Source organism: Vanessa cardui, chromosome 22, assembly GCF_905220365.1.
Source record: "Vanessa cardui chromosome 22, ilVanCard2.1, whole genome shotgun sequence".
NCBI lineage: Eukaryota > Metazoa > Arthropoda > Insecta > Lepidoptera > Nymphalidae > Vanessa > Vanessa cardui.
This window is the reverse complement of record NC_061144.1, coordinates 9,801,277-9,818,480: the sequence shown is the minus strand read 5'-3', so window position 1 is coordinate 9,818,480 and position 17,204 is coordinate 9,801,277. Positions and strand designations below refer to the sequence as shown.

Below are 17,204 nucleotides of genomic sequence, written 5' to 3'. Positions count from 1 at the left end.
ATACAGCACGAAGTTATAAAGCATAAATATGGGGATTGTGTAATAATCGGCTAATACTAAGCTAATTAGTGACGTTACTTAACACTCAGTGGGTGACTACTCGATAATCTTATTAACGTCGAACGGGGACAATGCGTTCGTTACGATTGATTTTCAGAATTGTACATCGACATTTTAAATGCGTTCATTAAACTTTATTTGTTAGTATTAATTTGTACTTTGTTAGTGCAAGGTTATTTGGTTAATATAATATTTTATTTTAAACGCAATTTTTTTTTTACTTTTTTTTACAGACTTTCTTCCTGTTCAAAGCATTTAATGCATTTTGACGATACTTTTCAAAGATAGGCTACTAATATTTTTAAGGAATAACCAAAGCTATATTCTATTTCAAAAAAAAACGAATAAAACTAAAACAAAAATTACCACACAAGAGGACTACAAACCACCTACTCGTGATAATATAACCGTCTGGAATAATGGCAAGACTGTTAGCTGTAATTCGTTGGATCGCTATTCCGATTATTATATTAGTATTGTTAAACAATATAACATAATATTGTTTTCCAGGTTAAAGGAAGAGTAAGCCTATGTATTTGTGAAACAAGACACAGCAGGGTTGTGATGTCCGAATTAAGCATCATAGTCTTCATCAAACCTCGTTAGCGGATTCACAGCTGTTTCACTAACTTATAAATAAATAAAAAAAATTATACTATGTATATTAAATGATATAGATATAAATTAATTAAGTTAGTTGTATATGAATGCATCAATCAATTAGCTTTGAATCGGTAATTAACGCAACAAATTGTAAATCATATTAATGGTAATAAAAAAACAGGTGAAATAATTAATGAAATCGTTGTAAGATTATTGTCGTGCGTGGCTTGGTTTGCGTTTTAGCGGCATTTTTGTTATGAAAACGCATTACGCCAGAATACCCATTATATGTATACTTCAATACGCATTTTAATTGCGAATACTATTAAGACGAAAGGTAGTGCGTTTTAGAGACTCATCAATTGTTAATCATAAAAGTCGTATATAACCTTCTTTAGGGGCTCAAGCTTGCTTCATATTAAACTAAAAAAAAAACACCAAATGCAGTTAGTATTCAGTAGCAGACAGAGTTACTTTTGCCTTTATAATAGATATTAGCAAAGATTCTTCAGGACTTCAGCGTTCGAATTTCAAAATGTCGAAGCGATTGGTTCTTGTCTCTGTTTATCTTAAATCAATGTTTTAATAATGTATTGGCAAATGTCGTTAAAATTCTAACAACGCTTTTTATAGAGAACTGGTCAATATATTTCTTTCTATGGCCGGAAGCTATATTATTATTGAGTGAAAAAACAATTTAATAATTAATAATATCGTATTATCTTTTGTATTATTAATTTACAGCTGTACAAAGACGGGGCGGATCGCTAGTATTATAAAATTATGATTCAAGGAAAGTCTTAAGTACGAAAAATGATTTAAATTTAAGGAATCAACATTTTGACCTTAACTTTTCGATTTCATTCGTATTGAACCATTTTCAACGGATTTTAAACACGAATATTTAACAGTTACAACACTTTTCAGCTGTTTAGTTTCCGTTTTTAAACCGACGTGATTCAATCCGTTTGACTAAGTGTTAAACCGGTCCGTTATATAATATATAATTTTGTTAAATTTGAAATGTATTAATGTAATAAAGAAAGTATTTTGAAAGTGCATTATTCATCGAAAACGAAAATGGCTGCTCGGTTTGAAAATGTAATAAGATTACAATTAAAATTTGAGGTTAACTTTTTTAATATAAATTATGCGAAGATCTTAATTATGTTTGACGTATATATATACTTTTTTCTATTTTACTATAATGTGATAAAAAAAATATAATAAAATCTCGAATCTTATTAAAAGTGTATTTAATTATATACGGCCTTTTTCAATATGCATGAAATATTATGTTAATACTATATTAACCCTTTTTCCGATTGCCAGACATTACAGTCTAAGAATTACGATAGCATTCCTGTGTGAAGACTTATAACTTCCACAACTCTTTTAACTTGTATTTGTAACGCATTCTATTTGCATACTATGATGTATTTTTACTAGAAATTGTGAAATTTTTAAGTACTATGAATTTATACACATGTAGGCTTCCTCGCGAAGTTATGGAGTAAAATCTGTTAATTAATTTCCTTCACCAATGTAGATATAATTAAGATAAGTTCGCCTGAAGTCTAGTAAATATGAAAAATTACGAATGAAAACCTCCTCAATAGTATTTATTTGGAGATGAACGAAATAGTTTATATTTAAATATATTCTTCTGACAAGAAAATTTAAATATTAATCTGTGGCACGAAAAAATTACGATGGTTGCTTATAAAACAATATTACGTCAATTCAATTCGATATTAAGTTAGCATTAAATTAGTATAATTAGAAAAAAATCTAGATAAATCTGCAAGAAATGTACCCGTTTTAATTGTTGTCTAATGTAAGCAAAAAGTATTTTTTACCGTTAATAATTAAAACACTTGGCACAATCAATCATTAGTAACAGAGAAAAATTATGTTTCAAAACATGCAAACGAATAATAAGAAAAATTGTACTAATCTTTCTTTTTGAATAATAACGGTTTGTTTGCATTACCTTGAATTTATTTTTTTATTAATATTGAAATTCTTTTAGAAGTTTCAGGTATGTTTTATACAGATTAAAAATATAATTTTCTTTTTTGAATATCGAACGAATACAAAACGTTGTTTAATGCATTATTTTTTTTATTTAAATTTAGAAAATATGTCTTATTTAACCAACCATTCTTATAACAGTAAAGAAATACAAAAATAACGTGAAAAATAAAATTTATTATTTAATTTAATACCATAATTTTTTTGACATTGACGTTTGTATTCATGTATATTTTTTAAATCAGCTTTAAACGGCCAGCATTATAATGTTACGTTATAAATCAATTATATGTGTACTTAAGTAGCTGATATACGTTTTGTTGATGTGTTAGGGCGTGATAGAGGTTACCACTCAACCAGTTAAACTGCTATTGTCTTAAGATATTCGTCTGATAAAAAAAATCTTCGACCTACATATTGTTTTATGCAAATAACGGACTCGCTTAGATTATACTGTTTTATTTATTCAAATAGTTTTATTTTACTTTCAACACGAACTAATTTTATGATAAGAGAGTTTATTTAGTTTATTTGTAAGTACTTCTTTCGATTGTTTAATTGTAACTGATGCAATCTTAGACTTTTAAGAAATAATATTAAGAATATTAATTTAAATTACTTATTGTTAAGTAATAATTACTCAAATTAAAAATCTATTTTATGATATGCACTTGTTAAGCAAAATAATCGGAAATTCGATCATTATACAAATATTCTCTGTTCCACTAAACAATTAGTGTTATTTGTTACTCTGAACGCGTTTTATTATCGTGCTAACATAGATTCAACGTAACATCGCGTGCATTATCAATTATTCATATCTACAATGTAAAAATAGTACGGTGCGTGCGACCGCGGCCGACCGCAGAATAGTCTTTTGTGGTCTGAACAACATGCTCTTAATCGGCCGACACATGTTAAGTAATTAACGTAAAGCGTCTCGTAGTCTGCAATGTCATCTCGCTCGCCGTTTCCGAACGCCTTTTACCGCACATCCCCCCGATATTATAAAACAGTCGACTGCGCGCCGCGCGCCCGCAGTTGAACCGCGCTACTGAGCGAGTCGCACGCTCCTGTTATGCTAAAGTGGTAATCCCACGCGCTACAAACATGGAGGGGACCCCTCCCAGCCAGGTCATGCCCGAGCCCGATGAGGGTATCGCCACCGACCGACGCCCGTCCACCGACGACCATGCCGACCTATCCGATACGGCTTCCGAAACCGGGTCCGGTGGAGGGAAAGATTCTGGCTGCGAAGTTGCTCCCGACACTCAAGAACCCCCATACGCTCCACCAGATGAGGAGCTATCTAACCGTATTGTATCTCAAGTGGAATTCTATTTCTCGGACGCCAACATCACTAAGGATGCCTTCCTCCTTAAACATGTGCGTCGCAACAAGGAAGGGTACGTCTCTCTCAAGCTTATCTCCAGCTTCAAACGCGTCAAGCACCTGACGAAGGATTGGCGAGTGGTGGCTGAGGCACTAAAGAGATCGACTAAGTTGGAGATTAATGAACCTGGAACGAAACTACGCCGGATCGAACCGCTCCCGGCTTACGATGAAACTACGCCTTCCAGGACTGTCGTGGCAGTCAGAATGCCCATTGATCGACCATCAGTCGAAAATGTATCAAGGTTATTTGCAAGTTGTGGTGAAATCGCACTAGTTAGGGTGCTCAGGCCTGGTAATCCAGTTCCAGCTGATGTCCGTCAATTTTTGAATAAAAATCCTAGTTTGGTGAACTGTGTGTGTGCTTTGGTAGAATTTACTGAGTCGGAAGCTGCAAGAAGTGCTCTACGTCTTCAAAGTTCCGATGAAGAGGGAATGCGAGTATACGAATTAAACGGCGTCCCTAGGGAACCGAAAAGGAAAACGCCTGTTCGTCGCCCGACACCCCGTCGTCACGAATGCGAATATTCATCGTGTTGCAGCGGTTCGGAGGCTGAGTACGATTACAGATACACTGCACCATTTTACAGAAGAAACTCGAGTGGATTCTTTGCACCGCGCTCGCCTGAAATTCAAACATGGGTGCCTCGTAGGCCCTCAACGTGCAGTCATAGTTCCGATTCCGGAGTTTCCTTCTTCTGTGGGTCGAGACGAGCGTCTCAAGCGAGTACAGGAAGTGCCAGTAGCGCTGAAGGCTGGTTGGCGCGGCGGCTGTCTGGCTGCTCGCTGACTGGCACGGAATGTGGCGGAAGGAGGCTGTCCTGCACCCCGCGATTCGAGCCCCGCACGCCCGTCGTTCCGGACGGCACACGAGGCTTCCACGCTGCCGCTCGCCAACGCAGAATCTCGGACCTCGCGTTGTATTCTCGCTAGAAAGCGCCCGCCAACCGTGACACCTTTCTAATCACGTTGGGTAACCACCTTTCACGTTCTGGCCACTTGGTTTTTAATCTACGAGGAAGCGTTTCGTGTTCGCGTGTTAGATTCTAAGTTTATTATAAAAGAATGCTTGTAGAGAGTTGGTATGATGGAATGCATAACTGGTAATAAAGTTACCTAGTTTTAAAGTCGACTATTGACTAGTCGACGATTGTGATCGAAGCTCATTTAGGTAGGTTAGATGTTAATTTGTAAAAGTTTTTATTCGTAATTTATTAGTAATTAGTGACTATTTATTGTACCGCGTATTTATTGCGGGTAGGGCGCGCGCTGTGGGCGAGTTTTCATCCGAGTATGTCAGAGTTGTGAGCACAAAACTCAATAAACAAAATCGACATCGTAACGATTGTAGACTCGACATCTGGAATGTAAAGATGGAGGAGATCGGAGACGACAGAGCGTGGAGCGAGTTGCGTAAATGGATTGCGAGTTATATAGATGCCCATTCCATATTTACATAACATCTGAGATAAACAGTTATCTATGCAATTTGCTCGCGCTCGACCGTAGGATTCGTGCAAATGGAATGCCACAATGCGCGACGGAACCAACCGTCCTTTTAAACTTTTATTAGTATAAACTAATTAGTAAGATAAATTAAGTCAGTCGCGCCATGTCATATGTTTTATTTAAGATTTTTTAATATTAGATTGTAAGTTGTTGTGATTTTTATTGTATAATTGCGTAAAAGTGAGAGGTATGTCATTTATTTAGAGCGATTTGTTTAATGGCAAACATTCAAATCTCGTTCGACTTTAGTGATACAAATAAAATTAATTACTTCTGGCTTATTTCTTACTTGGTCATAGTAAGCTATCTTGAAAGCTCGTATGCATTCGGAACTGTGTGATCATTATATTGGTCAAATCGATTGTTTTATCTCACAGCGACTTGTTACGTTACTGAGCTTGTTTTACATTTTATATTTATTTCATTTATTTAAGAGGAGATTCGTTTTTTTTAATAACAGCACAATAATGTTTCCAGGTGTGTAACTCGTTTGCGATCCTCCTCGCCTTGTAACATTAATGATTTTTTTTTAAATATAAGTTTTTGAGAGAACGTTGTTTTTCTTTTAATTTCGTACGACCTTCGTGGTGGAAAGTAGGTTCTTTTTCGACCCCAGTTCACCTTGACGGATTGATTCTCACGCTGTGACAGATAACTGTTGCTTCACAGGTTAAAAAGTCTTTTAAGGCGAGAATTATCGTCTTTTATAATTAATACTCATTATTCTACCGCCAAATAACAGTAATCAGTATTGTTGTGGTCCGGTTTGAAGGGTGAGTCAGCCAGTGTAACTACAGGCACAAGGAACATAACATCTCAGGTCCCAAGGTTGGTGGCACATTGACGATGTAAGGAATAGTTAATATTTCTTACAGTGTCATTGTCTATGGGTGATGGTGACCACTTACCATCAGGTGGCCCAAATGCTCGTCCGCCAACCTATACCTTAAAAAAAACTCAGCCTAAGCTTAAAACAAACTATTTTTAATGTTATCTTTTGTAATTACCTTTTTAATAATGAACAAAAACCCAACCTTGTAAATCGATGCAAAAAATGTGATTTTTATTTATTAATCGATACTTTGTGATCGATTTCAAATAATTTGTAGGCAAGTATAATGTAGAATTGGCAACAAAAAAAAAAAAAAAAACAAATTTTAATTATTCCTCTCATAAATAAGGAATTATTGCTAATTACCTTGTTTACGGAAAGATTTTAACCGTTAATGATTAAGTTTTTTGGTATGTAATGTTAATTTTTTTTATCGTAAACAAATTCTTGCTTTTATTATTTCGCGCGATGTCGTCTTTCCGAATTACACACGCAGGAATCAACCTTGACATCGGCTTTTAAGTATTAAGCTAATCTGTGGTAATAACAATTTTAAGTACATTTTTTTATTAACTCTTAAGAGATAATTTTTCTCACATATACACCTTTTATCATATACTTATACTTACCATATGTACTTAACATACATACAAAGAGTCGAGATGGCCCAGTGGTAAGAACGCGTGCATCTTAACCGATGATGCTGATTCATATGCTTAATTTGTCTTTATAATTCATCTCGTGCTCAGCGGTGAAGGATAACATCGTGAGGAAACCTGCATGTGACAAATTTCATATAAATTCTGCCACATGTGTATTCCACCAACCCGCATTGGAACAGCGTGGTGAAATATGTTCCAAACCTTCTCTTCAAAGGGAGAGGAGGCCTTTAGCCCAGCAGTGGGAATTTACAGGTTGTTGTGGTTGTTGTTGTATACATACAAAACAAAACCTGATTAAATATTCTAAGATCCTTATTAACCCTTAGTGGTATTTCCTTGGGTTCGAGCCCCACGTCAAGGAATTATTTTTAATACGAAGGAGTAAATTGATGACGTCATATCGTTGCTTCGAAAAGCGCGTTAAGTCACTTCTGCCTATCTACCGTACTTTAATAGTGAACTGATAAAATCGAACGCTAAGAGTAAGGATGCACCTGTGTTGCAAACTCACTAGCGCATTATAGTAGGTATGCGTATGCGCAATGGATGGACAAGGTCATGACCGAATCGGTCCCGAGAAGATATAATAAACAGGTTTTATTCAATAAACCTTTTTTTATATAAAATTGGTAGGTTCTCGTGTAAATGGGCTACCTGATGGTAAGTGGTCACATAACATAGATATTGGCGCCTTAAGAATATTAACCATACTTTTTTTTGTTTTTTTTATTTTTTTTTTTAAATATGAGACAACATCACATACAATACTCTGATCACATATAGCACTTGTGTTATGGAAATCAGAAGTAACGACGGTACAACCAGACGCAAGACAACATAGAAAACTAATGGTAATCTACATCGACTCGGCCAGGAATCGAACCCGGGACCTCATAGTGGCATACCCATGAAAACCGGTGTACACACCACTCGTCCATGGAGGTCGTCTTTACAACAACAATAAGCCACCGACCTTTGGAAGTAAGATGATTTATCCGTTTTATCTGTACACTGACTCACTCGTCCTTCAAATCGGAACACAACAACTGAGTATTGCCGTTTGTATAGATTTCAGTTCGGATAAGATATTGTTTAGCAATAAAAATATAAAAAGTAGATTTTTTTGATATATCGTCTGCCTGTCATTACATAGGTTATATTCGAAGTAAATATTCCTATTGAGCCGTGCGTTTGTTTTTTTGATATACGTATAATTCGACTTTTTATTTAACATATCCTTGTGCTTCTAAGAACTATTTACATTTCTATCTATGCTAATATTATAAACGCGAAAGTAAGTCTATTTGTATATTAAAGCTAAATCACTGTATACACATTGATGAAATTTGGTATAAAGCATTCTTTTCCATATTAACGCCACCGAAACCGCGTTCGAAATATAGTACATAAATAAATATAAGAAGTTAAATATACAAACCATAACAATGTCTACAAGATAAATATAATAAGTGTGCGTGGATAGTCTTATGCGAAACCTGAAAATGATTAAACGAGTCTCAGGGCCAATATCGAATAATACTTCATTAGATAACGTCTTGACTGCTCAACCAATCATTATATTATTGTATATACGTTGTCAGGGGCACAGAAAAGGATAGTAAACCTAACAACAGGATTGGTAGTTATTGAAAAAAAAAGATTCTTTTCTTCGAATCGAATCTTTTGATTGGACAAAAAACACACATACATCGCTGTCACGTAAACAAATTTGTTTATTGTTGTTTACAAATATTTAATTATAAGGCTGATAAGAATCAATTGAAATAACTAGTATTTAATTATAAAGGCATGATTTTTTTATATCGTTTGGGCAAATGGGCCAACAGATGTCACTATCGATATAAACATTAGCGCTGTTTGAAACATTAACCATTCGATACATCGCCAACGTTTGACCAACTTTGGAAGCCAATGTTTGTTACACTGGCTAAGACACCCTGGAAGACAAGAATAGTAAGTATTGCTGTTTGGCCGTAGAATATTTGATGACTGGGATCAAAAACCAGCAATACTGGTATTAGAAATCTTATAATGAGAGTTGTAAAGTTTATATTATTATTGCATCTTTTTGATATTTACCATTTTTTATTTTTGAATGAATGTCTTGTGAACAAGACATTCGTAGATAATCGAAATATCGAGCTCCACCAAACAAAAATAAAAAACATGGTAAATATCGCAAAATCAATAACCTTAATTATTGCATTTTATTCATAATCTACCAGATTGTGAATATTTGTTTGTTTATTATTACAAAATATGCTAAAAATGACTTTATGAGACTTTTACATTTATTATATTTTTAATAACAAAAAAGTATTTAGTTCTTTTGTTTTATTCACTACACAACATAAGTTAAACTAAGTACCTTTGACATGAAGAGAAGGTATGTTGTGTTTTACATTATAAGAGATGCAATAAGCAATTAGTAAAGATATAAATTTAATAAGTATAAAAAAATATCTACAATGATTACATAATTAATATAATTTAAGACTATTTTTTTAGGAACAGGTACACAAATCAACTTTAGTCGGTCAACTCCTAGATCGAAAACGATTAGACCTGTCGAAACAGACATTTCGTCAAATGAAGATTCGCCACGCACTATTATACGCCTTTTCTATGGAGTTCACACTACAGTCATTTGACATTTGATAACAAAACCTTCAGCTGTGCAATAAATCAACAACAACAGCCTATAAATTCCCACAGCTGGGCTAAAGGCCTCCTCTCCCTTTGAGGAGAAGGTTTTGGAACATATTCCACCACGCTGTTCCAATGCGGGTTGGTGGAATACACATGTGGCAGAATTTCTATGAAATTTGTCACAGGCAGGTTTCCTCACGATATTTTCCTTCACTGCTGAGCACGAGATGGATTATAAACACAAATAAGCACATGAATCAGCGTTGCTTGCCTGGGTTTGAACCCGCAATCATCGGTTAAGATGCACGCGTTCTAACCACTGGGCCATCTCGAGCAATAAATATTGTTCGACTAAAATTGAACGATGCATTTGCCAATTAACCGACGACACTAGAACTAATTATCGATTATTGACAGAATAAATATTCGTTCCTATTTTAATTTTCAGAGGTCAAATTACAGTGGTGTTGAAATATCTTGCAAAACAAATATTTAGGTCAAGTTTAAAAAAAATATCGTCTCTCAGTACGATAAAATATTTCAAACCGTTATCTAATTAGCGTTTGATTAATACACTATTTTTTAGTTTCATTACAAAACTTTCAATTCAATTTTAATGCTAAGTGAATATAGATTATTTCGTCAATGTCAAATTGTAAAGAGAAGTGTCGTATAACAGTTTTCGTATTTTCGTATATTTTCGTATTTCGTGTACTATTTTCGTGTGTATTTTTTGAGATCTATTAGTTACCAGCCGCGATTTAGACTAAGTGTCCAAGTGCCGTATTACATATTTAGCACGATTTACTTTTAAAGTAAAAAAAAGTAAAGTAACAGTCTGTAAATTTCCCTCATTTGGAATGCACATATGGCAGAATTTCGATGGAATGAGACACATGCAGGTTTCCTCACGATGTCTTCCTTCACCGCCGAGCACGAGATGAATTATAAACACAAATTAAGCACATGTATATAGTGATGCTTGCTTGGATTTGAATGATGCGCGCGTTCTAACCACTGGGCCATCTCAGCTCGCTTTACTCTTATTGGTACTTAATCTATACGTAAATATTATTACATTATTAAAATGGAATATTGCTACTGCAGTTCCATCTACCGTCTACGTCTTGAAGTCCATATTTCATCGTTCAATTAATTGAAAATGTATCTTTAGCCGGAGAAGAGACCATTTTTCCGATATTTTGGATGTAAATTGTTGAACTTTGGAACTCAACTAGTGTAATAATAGTAATATAGTTTTTAACTGGAGACGATTTGATCGTTAGACGTGAATAATTTAACTTAGTGATCATATGTTTTTTCTGTATTATTATTATATAGCTTGAAATTGTGATTATAATGAAAATTCTAAAATCAAAATGAAATATACATATTTGATTTTAAAATGTTCGTTACAGATTTTATGGGTGGAGTCTTGAATGTAGCTCCCAAAATTACAGCTAATACCTCCTTACACCAATAGCCTGTAAATTTCCCACTGCTGGGCTAAGGCCTTCTCTTCCATTAAGGAGAGGGTTTGGAACATATTTTATCGCTGTTCCAATACGCGCTTGTCTACAAATGTGGCAGAATTTCTAAGAAATTAGACACAGGTTTTCTCACCATGTTTTCCTTCACCGAGCACGAAATTAATTTAGAAACACAAATTAAGCACATGAATACCCAGTGACATTATTGGTAGTGGTGGTGGTGTCCCCTTAGTAGATGGAAAACTTGCAGTTAGTCAGTATGGACTACTAGACACAATAAATAAATTAGTGTTTTGACGTCTATAGACGATTAGTATTGTCCCAGAATAGGTTTATCTTTTAAATTTAGAATTGAAAACATTACGTAATTTTAGTTTTTATTGTAATCCGGTTTTTAATATTAATAGAAAAAAGTTTATTTAAGCAACTGTTACACAAAAAAAGTTCAACAAACGCGATACTTGAATTTAAATATTATGTAATAACAATTATGTAAGTTAATATATACATTAAATATTATGCAAGCCTAATTAAAAAGCTGTAAAGATCTTGGGATAATCGGCATGTTCCGCATTTTATACCATTATGTCAAAATTGTAGTAGGTAGATGTTTACTTTTTGATTCGTAACCTAAACCAGGGGGTAATTCTATTGACCAACAAGCTGTGCCCGCGACTTTGCACGTCTTTGAATATAGCAAAAAAATATTATTGTAGCCTAAGTTACTCCCTAATATACCAGTTATCTGTCAGTGAAAGTCCCGTCAAAATCGGTCCAGCGGTTCCAGAGATTAGCCGGAACAAACAGACAGACAGACCGACAAAAATTGTAAAAATTGTTATTTTGGTATATGTGCCGTGTATAAATACATATGCATTGAGTAAAAAAGGGCTATTTTAATATTACAAACAGACTCCAATTTTATTATGTATAGATTGTCAATTTATCGCGATCGAATCCAGACGTAATCGTTCTATTTCGTTCAACATAAGCATTGAGAAGTGATTCGTTTGATGTTGGCACTGAATTGAATGGTAACTGAATTGACTGGTACTGAACGTATCGTATAATGCTTATAAATTAGTAGAATTGCACCCAGCATTACGTTACTCTAGTTTGTAGGAACTTGTTCTTACTTCTTTATAAGTAGATTTAAAATTAATTAATTTTCTTTGGTTGTCGTTTATATCATGATATTAAAAAATCTTAGGGTATTCTCAAGCCAAATATATATTAAAGAATATTGACACATCAGTTCAAAACATTTTCTTTAATGTATATATGTGTGTTTACATTATGTATGTGTGCATATGTAGTTTATGTGTGCTATTTCATCCTTTCATTTCGAACACCTTCTAACATTTATGTATTCACCTTCTTCCATTTATGTACGTCTTAAGGTTGGCTCGCATAGAGTAGGTACTTAAACGTTAAACCCACCTTTGAGCTATTAATTAAATTACACAATTAGATAAACCTATATAAATTAACGAGGAGACGTTTTTTGGAATGTCTAACTGATCTTTTATCAGTGAACCAAGATACGTAAAGCTTTACCAAAATATGCAGGGCGTTTAGGAGGTTTTAGTATATAATATTAATATGTAAATTGCACCATTCACTGGTTTACTCATTTTTAATTTATGTATTTTGAATTTGAATTTCGAAGTATGTTTCAATTATTGGGACCTATACGTGATATATTATTATTATCATTGTATATAATCATGATTATTTATTATATTAGCAAGTTTATTAAACTTTACGAATATTTTTCGTTTCGAATGTCATTAGCACGGTATAGTGAGACACAACTTAGATGTAGCATCGGCAAAATTCGTAAAACCGATCACACCCGAATTAGGTACGCTATTCCAAATTATCAATATTTATTTCTTATGTGACTAAGATCTTTACACAAACGTAATGACTTGTAATATCATATGTCCTAATATATTCATCAATTTGACACGTAGATTTATATGCACTTGCTTTCTCAGGTTGAACTGACACGAGAATCTATAGCGACGAATAGCGTCGAAGGGAGCTTTTTATTGGTTGTATAAATGGGCAGTAATCGGTTTTATTGAATTTGCCGATGCTACATCTAAGTTGTGTCGTACTATAGGACGTGAACGATATAGGTAAGTGTAATTAAATTTGTATATCCTGAATAAATATAAACTAATATTAACTCCACACTTTTTATCACCTATTATAATTTCGTATTAAGTGGACTGTATTATTCATTACTATGTTTATACGATAAGCTTTAAAACAAACAAACTGTATATAATAATACTAATGAAAAATAAATAACATAATTCACATATTTATTAATAATTATGCAGTCTCTTGATAATAATTATTGTATCAAGATGATTAATGCGTCTTGATATGTTGAATTATATAAAAGTTACGGTTAGGTTATCATTCGTAACCAGTTTTAACCCCCAATAAATAATAACATTATATTATACTTAGTTTAACATAACATATATTGCGCAGTAGAACGTAATAAATATTTTATAAATAATATACATATACGTATATGTCGTCTCAACAATTATTTGACTAATGTAAATATTTAATAATTTTATTAATATTATAAATGTGAAAGTAACTCTGTCTGTCTGTCTGACTATCGCTATTTCACGACGAAAACGCTGAACCGAATTTGATGAAATTTTGTATGAAGCAAAATCGAAGTCCAAGAAAGGACATAGGCTACATGACAATCAACAACAGACTGTAAATTCCCACTGCTGGGCTAAAGGCCTCCTCTCCCTTTGAGGAGAAGGTTTGGAACATGTTCCACCACACTGTTCCAATGCGGGTTGGTGGAATACACGTGTGGCAGAATTTCTATGAAATTTGTCACACGCAGGTTTCCTCACGATGTTTTCCTTCACCGCTGAGCACGAGATGAACCTGCAACTGGGTTTGAACCCGCAATCATCGGTTAAGATGCACGCGTTCTAACCACTGGGCCATCTCGACTTACACGACGACTTACATAACAATCAACTCCCTAAAACACGAGGGAACCCGCTAGCGATTAATCGTAGTTACATAAAATCTTTTTAGAAATATTAAAAAAAAAAATTGAATGAGGCCTTATTGGTATACAGATTTGATGATATGATAAGGACAGGGGATTGTTGTAGAACTTTCCTGTGTATACTAAGGAGGTAGGGCTTTGTCTTCCCCATTTTCTTCTCGCAACATTAATAATTATTGTTGCGTTCAGTTTTATGGGAGAGAAATCATTGCAATTGCACAAGGGAGGTCACCTTAGTTCCCAAGGTTGTTGGCGTATTGGTTATGTAAGAAATGGTTAATGGAAATGACGCTAATGTCTATGCACAATTACCATCCGGTACAGGTCGTTCACCTACCGACGACATACAAAAAGAAAAACCTAAGTATATATACTATACAGACTTGACTTTCATATTTTATGTAACAAAATAAATAATAAATGTTCATTTCATCAATAACCAGGACAGTATATTAACATCACAAAGGTTGACTTCTTCTTTTGAGTGCCAGAAGAAGTCGCTCTTCATTAACACACTCGTACTTTAATTCAAAGTGAAACAAGCTAAGAATTACAAAAATACTAATGACAATAGTTAATCGTAGAACGCGCGCGCATATGTCTCTCTCTCTCTCTCTCTCTCTCTCTGTGTGTGCGTGTGTGTGTGCGTGCGTGCGTGCGCGCGTGTATGTATGTGTGTGTGAGATTGTGAGTATGTATGAAAATCCTACACTTAAATAGTGTTATCATTCCTTATTTTAGTAAATAACGATATTCAAACAGAGTTACTTTTCGTCAATCTGTTTTTCCTATTCTATTTCAAAACGAACCACATCGAAATCAAACGATTAATATGAAACATTCTTACTTGAAACGCCACGCTTTATGCCAAACCGGGCCGAACCAGTCAATCAAAGCTGTTTCGATAGTTAGTGCTGGAAATGCCCGCCAAGCCGCATGTGACCATTAGTGACGTTACATCCGATTATGAAGTGAGAGGAATCGAATACTCGAACCATTCTTTTCGGAACGTCATTCGCTTGTTTATGCAATTCCGTTGCCCATGGCAACCGCAATAACAAAAAGAAAAGAAGGGTTCCGCGTTTGAAACAGATAAAAAAACAACTGAGTTGGTGAAAATATTAACAAGTAGTGCCTGTGACTTCATGTGCGTTTGAATTTTAAAAGAAGTTGTTGTCGTAGTCTAAGTTATTCCTTATATTATTATGAGCTTTCTGCCAGTGAAAGTCTGGTCAAAATCGGTCCAGCTTTCCAGACAGGCAGACAAAAATTTAAACAAAATATATTTTGGTAAACATACACATTACACATGCATTTAATAAAAAGCGGTATGTAATATTATATTTTAATATTACAAACAGTGACTCCTAATTTATTATATGTACAGATAAAAATATATATCCTAGATGTTACTGCCTTTCTTTCGTAATATATTAGTAACACTTGTAAACATCACAAGACATTTTAAGTGTCATACAAAAATATTTACAGTTATTTAAAATTAATAAATCCATGCAATTAATGTCATTATTAAATTTACAGCAAGAATGATTTTGCTCACTCACTCACTCAGTTAAAACTGACAATAGCTGTTCGTTTTTCGGTCATTTCGTTATGTGAAACCGATTATATAACACAAAATGTATGAAGCGCTTATCCGATTAACTGGTGCATATTATTTAACGACGACAATTATGTGTTTTTTCGCGGCAATCGTGTGAAAATGTGCATTACTTCATGCTAACATATAAAACCTTAACACATAAATCTCTTTGCTAGCGAAATGCATCCAGACATTAAAAAAAAATATTACTTTTTTTTTATTCTATCTATTATCTGTTACTAAAAGTGCTTATGACGTATTGTTGTATTATGACGATTAAAAATCAAACAGTTTTTCATCTTATTCGGTTCTTTTTAGGTCAGGGTATTTATTTTCTTTTCCGTATCGATTATTTAATTTGACAGATTTGAGTGTTTAATTTGACAAGTAATAAATAAGTGTAATGTTTCTATATTGAATAAAGGAATTTTATTTTATTTTTCATATATATTCATATTGTGCTTTGGTGAATCACTTCAGTAATTAAGGACTATCTTCGTTATGACAATGACAGCTCTGCCATTGGGAGCTTACAAATAGAAAAGACGAATTTATGGTCGCGACACATACGATATTTATGAAAATGACAATTAGAAATATAAAAATAACGACATTTATAGTAATGGTGTTTAACATCTGACATCTAGTATAATTATAATATAAGATACATTAACATTATATATGTGAAAATGGATTTGTACCATCAGACAACTCAAGTACCCCGCGTTCTTGCATGACGCATACTTCCCAGGTTTCCTGTTACAAACTTCCGTCCCTTTTAACGAAATCACTCCTATAGATTACAGGGGAGTAAAACGAATTTACGCAAGGCGGCAGGCAGTAGCTGGATGCGAGTAGCCGGAGAACGACCACAGTGGCGTGCACTGGGAGAGGCCTATGTCCAGCAGTGGACGGGTACAGGCTGATGATGATGATGACGATGATGATGATGAAAACGATTTTTTATAGAATGATTAACATTAATGCGTTTTCGAATTTCAAAAATTCATTTACAAATTATAACTTCGAATTAGATTAAGGAAATAAGACAGGATAAAAATTTATAGATAAGTCACTATAAAAGAATTCAATCATTTTTTTTATTCATAAAAAATATTATTCGTTTATTAAATATTCACAAAATTGATTGATATCGATTCGAAATAATTTAAAAAATTCAAATCATTGAAACATTCTTGATTCATTTCCATTGAATTTGTATAAATTTGTGTAACATGTATCGTAACAGATTATATAATTCGATTCAGTTGAATGATCGAATGATCGA

The 17,204-nt window shown here is 33.8% G+C and overlaps 1 protein-coding gene across 1 annotated transcript; it reads left to right on the top strand.

The window, feature by feature from the left end:
* The first annotated feature begins 3,717 nt into the window (after nt 1–3,717).
* On the top strand, nt 3,718–6,150 carry LOC124539384 (la-related protein 6). The gene has a single exon (XM_047116772.1). It carries the CDS (start codon nt 3,808–3,810, stop codon nt 5,020–5,022), a length of 1,215 nt encoding a protein of 404 aa, XP_046972728.1. The 5' UTR covers nt 3,718–3,807; the 3' UTR covers nt 5,023–6,150.
* Nucleotides 6,151–17,204: the final 11,054 nt, after the last annotated feature.